The sequence below is a fragment of the Elaeis guineensis genome, chromosome 8 (genome assembly GCF_000442705.2).
Source record: "Elaeis guineensis isolate ETL-2024a chromosome 8, EG11, whole genome shotgun sequence".
Lineage (NCBI taxonomy): Eukaryota > Viridiplantae > Streptophyta > Magnoliopsida > Arecales > Arecaceae > Elaeis > Elaeis guineensis.
This window is the reverse complement of record NC_026000.2, coordinates 23,895,917-23,902,600: the sequence shown is the minus strand read 5'-3', so window position 1 is coordinate 23,902,600 and position 6,684 is coordinate 23,895,917. Positions and strand designations below refer to the sequence as shown.

Below are 6,684 nucleotides of genomic sequence, written 5' to 3'. Positions count from 1 at the left end.
AGATATTATCTTTTCAAATATTTTGACATTGGAATATGCTAAAATCTAATTTTTCCAATATACAAAACTCCTTGATAGAGGATGATGTTTCTATTTATCTTTCGGATAGCTCAATTAAAGTTCCATCCATATTGACACCTTCATTTCTGGAAGAGGAACTGGTAGAGGACGATCTAGACAAAAAGTTCATCTTTAAATCACTATTTCTACAACCATGGGACTGTCAACGATTTACGCCAATGCCTTAGCGGCCCTTACAATGACTCAACGGCTGAGGCTACGTGACTTGTGGTCATGCAAAGGTTACATAAAAAAGTAGTTTATCGAAATTTTTTTTTTCAGATAATTTTATACTACTATCTCCCTCGAGCTCTAATACCAAGTATGTATGTATATATGTATGTATGTATTTGTGTGTGTGGTCTCTAAAATTTAGATCAATTTTTTAAAATAATTCTTTAGGTTCAAAAAGCTCAAATTTGATCATATTTTCTAAACCGTGTTAATGTGGTTCTTTACAGAATTTTGGTAACTCTCTCGTTGGAAATCTCAGATATTAATAGTCGGTGCTTGTTAGATGAAAACTAATAGTTACATGATAAAAACCATCTGAGGGTTTGTTTGGCTGTCTGGACCCAAAATCCCATGAAATTCATGGGATTAGGCCAGTATAGTTAAGAAAATCAATCTAGATTAGAGTTATTTAGATAAAAAGTCAGAGATTTTTAGAGTGGGCTGGCCCCGAATCTCATAGAGAGAAAAAAATATTTTATTGAGAATATTTTTTTTTTCCATGAGATTCGAGCCGGTTCATTTCAAAGGCCCCTCGATTTTGCCTAACCAAGCCCAGTCAAGTTGGGTTTTTTAATTGTGCTGGCTCAATCCCATGAATCTCAGGAGACTTTGGGCCCAAGACAGCCAAACAGGCCCTAAATGAGATTAAGTGGCATTAACTGATGTGGTTTTAAGTTGGTGAGATGTAACGGTTAGAAATATATGCTTGTAGATGATATAACACATGGATGATGCGTGGTATATGGGCAACCGGTGTATCAGGTGAAAATTTTTATTTTGATATTATGGTGCAAGGATGATAAGGTGGCATATAGATGATGACGTGGTAAGTGTTAAAGAATTTTTTATTCAAAGATCCAATCACCGGGTGCCGCATTATTTATTCATGCGGAGGGGGTGAGAAATCCATTACGATCACCGCATGGTGTCCGCAACATGTGCCCGCAGGGAAGGGCGTTCCCGTAATTAACGATCCCTCGATCGGTCCTCCTCCTGACCGTCCTCGGTCTCTCCGTCTTTCAAATGGAAACGCCGTCGCATCTGCTGAGGCTGGTGCTCAGCTGCCGGAAGCTAACGGCGCAGGTGACGCTCCCGAGGACGGAGACGATCGTGGCGATGGCGTCGTCCTGCGAGCAGGAGTTCGTGGCCCAGCAGCGCGCCCGCCTCGGCCGCTTCCCCCGCTCCCGCAGCGAATGGGACGCCCGCGTCGCCGCCCGTGTCGGCGAGAAGCTCGGCCTTCGCCTCAAGGAGGCCGGCGTCTCCGCCGTCCAGATCGACCTCGCCGAGGAGCTTTCCCGCCCGCCCCACTACCGCCGCCCCCTCGCCTCCCTCTTCTGTTCCATCCAGCGCGCCGGCGTCCACGTCGCCGGCGCCGAGAAATTGCAGTGGCCATGATGATCATGGACGCCGCCGCAAATGTTCGTTCTCTTCCCTCTTCTCTTTATATTATTTGGGGTTAAGATTAGGGTTTGGGAATTGGGATTCCACCGATGTGTCCGGTGCTGTGCTTTCATCTTCTTCTTTTTATTAACCAGATTTTTCTTTGTCAATTTTGTTATGTACATCAATTGATTGACTATAGAGACCGATTCTCAAGTGATGAATTTCGAATGTTTACAATGAAATCTCCGAAGATTTGAATCTCTTTTTTTTTTTTTTTTTTATGATTCTTCTTCCGCTTAATTTTTATTTTAAGGGAAGAACTTGGCCTTTTTTTTCCCTTTGAAAATTCTGCTAAAATAATACTGCAGGTTTACTATTGGCAATTTTTTTTTATAAAAGGAATGGGAAATGCCTTCAGCTCCTGCTAGATTGGTCAACTTTTTTTTCTTTTATTCTGCAATGGTGAACCTGTCTCTACCACTCCTGCAAAGTTGAATAACAAAGTTTTCGAACTCAATTGCATTGATTTATATGGGAAAAATAATTTTAGAAATTAAATATAAAATTAGAGTTACTGTTTATAGGAATTTTGAATATAAGTTACCTTTTTTTATTAAAAAAAATGTTTGCACGAATAGCACATCTGATTATTCAGCAACTCTCTAGAAATATCCCATTCACCTCTGAAAAGATAAGAGGCATGTGAGAAATGTATATTGAAATTGCAAATGACCAAATATTTTTTTGGGGGGAAGGAAAATCCCTGATTTCTTTTGTTGGATGGTTTCATATAATTGATAATTAAATTCTCTGTTGTGAGCAAAGAATACTGCTATTTACCCAAGAAGGTGGTATTTTAAAAGATTGAGCTAGGGAGCTTGTCTTATAATATGAGGTGTAAGGTATGTCTTTTACACACACAGAGCATGAGTTGCAGATGACAACTTTTTTTTTTGAGTGGAGACTCAACTCAACTAATTCTTAATTCAAAACTAGTGGGTTCTCACTTTGTTGAAGGCCCTATTTTCTAAAAGATTTAGCGAACAAAATCCTTCTTTACAACTTCATTCCTTATAATTTTCAATCTGCCTATAACCCTCTTTCTTGTATCAATTCACTTCTTATACCGGTGCATCTTGACCTATGTTGTACATGTCTAAACTAATTAGGTTGCCCTTTTCTTAATTTGTTGTTGATTGGTGCTATCTCTATTTTTTTATGAATGATTTCATTTTTTATTATATCCTTTTTTATATCATTACATATCTATCTTAACATTCTTATTTCTACCACTCATTTTATATATATGTTGTTTTCGAACTTTCCAGTACTCTATCTCATAAAGTATAGCTGGTCATATGCTTGTCCTCTCAAAAATATTATTCAATTTGGCAAGTATCCCATGATCATAAAATATCTTTGTTCTCCTTTTCTTTTTATCCACTTTATTTTAGTTCTATGAGTAACATTCTTTTTTATCTTCTATTTTTTATAATAATCAATCATAAATATTGAAAATGATAACTTTTAGAAACTCTATGATTCTTAATTTTCACTTCATCTCAATCTATATTTCTAATTTTATTAAAATTACATTCTATGTATTCCATTTTGGTCCTATTTAACCTGAAATAATTAGATTTTAATGCACTCTTCTATAATTCCAGTTTATTATTAGCTCCAACCTTAGTTTTGTTTCATCCCCTACAAACTATATTATCCATAAATAGCATGTGCTAAGGAATATTATTCTAAATATATCTAATAAATTCATCCATAACTGATGCAAAAAGATAATGATTTGGATCAAATCTTTGGTGTAAATCTACTATAATTGCAAACTCACTATTATTATATTTAGTAATTCTTACACCAGTAACCGCTCTATTATACATGTCGTTGATTACATTAATATAACTAATAGAATCTTATCTTTTTCTAACACAAACTATCAAACTTTGCTAGGGTTGCTATCACATGCTTTCTCTAAATCAACAAAAACTATATGAAAATGTTGTTATTTCTTTGCATTTTTTTGTTAATCTCCAAAGGGAAAAAAATAACGTTCACAATTGACTTTCTTGGCATAAAATCAATTAATTTCTCTTCTTTTTTTTTTTATCACCTCAATCTATATTCAATCATCCTCTCTCAAAGTTTATAGCATGGCTTATGAGTTTAATATCATCATAGTTAAAATAATTTGAATATTATCTTCGTTCTTATAGAGTCGGTTCTGTAATGTTTTTTCTCCATTCAACAAGCAACTTCTTGGTCTTTAAGATTTTATTAAACAAATTTGAGAACCAAATGACTCCTATATCACCTAAGCACTTGCAAATCTTAATACGAATTCTATTATGTCTAATTGCTTTTCCTATTTTCATCTGTTTCATAGCATTCTTTAACTTAGATACTTTTATTTTATGCACGCACGCGCTAACGTTCGCACACACATATGCATACATACACACATGCACACACACACACACACACATAACATCTCTATTCTTGGAACTAACAACTCAACTTAAATTGTTTATATAACTTTCATTGAATAGCTTATCAAAATGATGATTTTTTCCTTTTTTGATCTCGTTCTCAACCAAAATTTTATGATTTTTACCTTTGATACATTTAACTTGTATTCTGTTTCTTGTATTCTTTTTTTTTTTTCAATCTTTCAATCTTATGAATATTTTCTCTCCATCTTTAGTTTCTTAACTTGGAATTTAACTTTTCATGCACTTTGAATCTAGGAAGACCGCCAAACATAGGAAAAAAGAAGTGAATAAAAGTTATGAGATGGTCGAGAATCCTTGCCTACTCTATATCATATTCAGGGCTGATGTGGCATGGTACTTCTAGAGAATGCCTTCGTTAATTCTTGCTTACCTTACAGCGAGGATTTAATGCAACATGTTGCTAGTAGGGGACAACCTAGCATAGTTTTTGTATGCATTCAAATTTTTTTTAATGTGACTATAATTTTATGCTGGCCATCAATCCACTGCAATCATTCTTCCTTGTGCAGGCTTGAGACCGGCCATCTATAAAAAATAAGCAACATTGACTAGCTCTTTTTAAGAAATATGGTTCAAATCCTGAATTTTTCAAATAGAGGATACCAATTAACTGAGTTAAAAAAACGGTCAACCACATAATTACCTCTTAAAGCCAGTTTGCTTCATTTATACATGGCCTGTTTGCCAAGTAAAGAGGGTGCTGAACCTTATACATTTGCATAGTTTCAGCATAAGCCTGATAATATATACTCACTATATAGGTTGCATGTGTAGTTATGATATTCCATCTAATTGAAAATATTTAAAATTTAGTTAACCGAGACATACATATGCTTTTAAGAAAGCAGGAAATGACCTTAGAGGATTGCATTTCTTCATAATAATTATGGAAATAAGATGTGTAAGAAGTATATGTGCTTCGAGATAGGCATATTGAGATACCTGTTCTATGTACGTATCGTGCATGTGAAAGAAAGATCGATGCTTATGATCTCTGCCGATCCAAAAATATATCCAATAAAAAGTTCTTAATTCATACTAATTGACAAATCCATTTATTTTCTTTGAACAAAATAAGAAGATTGGAGCCAAAAGGCCTGCTTAGCATTTAAAAGGTGGCCAGATTTTTTCCTCCTATCTTCATTTTTCCTTTTCTTTTTTGAGGTCACTGGTTTATCAGCATTACAGTCAATGAGTAATTATATGAGCTAATCATCCATCTGCACAGAACTTAAATTCCTGTTTTGTAATGTATCCTAAAATTTTGATTATTGCCTGTTCTTGCTAACCACTAACCCACTACCTGGTCGAGTGTAAATAACATTGTGCGGTCCATGGGTGGATCATCCAGTGTGAAAGTTGCATTTCATGCTTGCTTTTGTTGCGGCCAATTCCCTCGTTGCCTGATCATCGAGAATGAGCGCCTGCAAAAAAAATCCGCACTGACCGGAGGTGACTCCAGCGGGGACCATCTGACAGTCAAGTTAGAGAGGAGACTAGACAACAACAGAAAAGAATCAAGGAGCTCAGCGAGAGAGAGAGAGAGGGTAGAGTAAGCCCAAGGATTTCGAAGGGACCTCCTTTAGCACTGTTGCCTTCTCCGTTTTATAGTAGAGCGCGGCATGGCGCCGTCATTAAGGTGCAGACAATGGGAGAGTTGTCAAATCGCCGGAGGCTGTCAGGGTCACCGTGGGATTGTCAAATCGTCGTGGGGCTATCAAATCACTAGGGTTGACCCATGTCTTAGGTGGAACAATATCCCAGGGCGGCTACGCTGCATGCCTTTGTCAGGGCGGCGGCTCTCAGCAGCCGTACGGTGTTCGGAGGAGTCGACCGACCGTACGTCGTCGTCTGGTTGTGGAGTGTCGAATGAAAATTCAGGGACCCTCTGACAGTCAGTCGGGCGTGTTGTGGGAGTCGGATATTGGGCTCCGCAGTTCGGTTAGTCGGAAACGGAGAGGGTCTGCCCGACCGACGTATACTCGGTCGGACGGTGTCGGCAGTTATCGGTCGGCGCGGTCGGTAGAGTCGGGCGCCGGTCTAACGGTCCCGATGGTGAGTCGGCGTGAGAGGGATCGGTCGGTATATCCCAACAGTTGTCCCCCCACTCCTGAGTCGGATGGCGTGCTGGCCAACGTCCTCGCGTGGGGCGGCGGCGTCGGGCGAAAGGAGTGGATATCCATCACATTATGCTCCGACTCTGGCGACCATATCATCGTTCGATCCGACGTCAGTCGTCTTACGGATGTCAGGCGACTCGTCGGTGTCAGACGTCCCGTCGGTGTCAGGCATCCCGTCGATGTCAGACGTTCCATCGGTATCAGATGTCCCATCGGTGATGGAAACCACCGTTTCCGCCGTCTCTTCGGGAATGCGAACCGCCGTGGCTTTTCCGCCGCGTGGCAGAGGGCCATTGGGCCGGATCCTCTCAAGCGGATGGAGGTGACGTGGCCTGATCTGAGGGCAGGTGCATCGAACCATC

General features: G+C 38.9%; 1 protein-coding gene across 1 annotated transcript; it reads left to right on the top strand.

Moving 5' to 3' along the window:
- The first annotated feature begins 1,243 nt into the window (after window positions 1–1,243).
- LOC105034294 (uncharacterized) lies at window positions 1,244–1,919 on the top strand. Its single transcript, XM_010909384.4, has one exon. The coding sequence runs from the start codon at window positions 1,318–1,320 to the stop codon at window positions 1,687–1,689; it is 372 nt and encodes a 123-aa protein (XP_010907686.1). The 5' UTR covers window positions 1,244–1,317; the 3' UTR covers window positions 1,690–1,919.
- Window positions 1,920–6,684: the final 4,765 nt, after the last annotated feature.

Bases quoted from the DNA above. Each gene is read 5' to 3' on its own strand.
- LOC105034294 (XM_010909384.4), top strand. From the start codon at position 1,318: ATGGAAACGCCGTCGCATCTGCTGAGGCTGGTGCTCAGCTGCCGGAAG.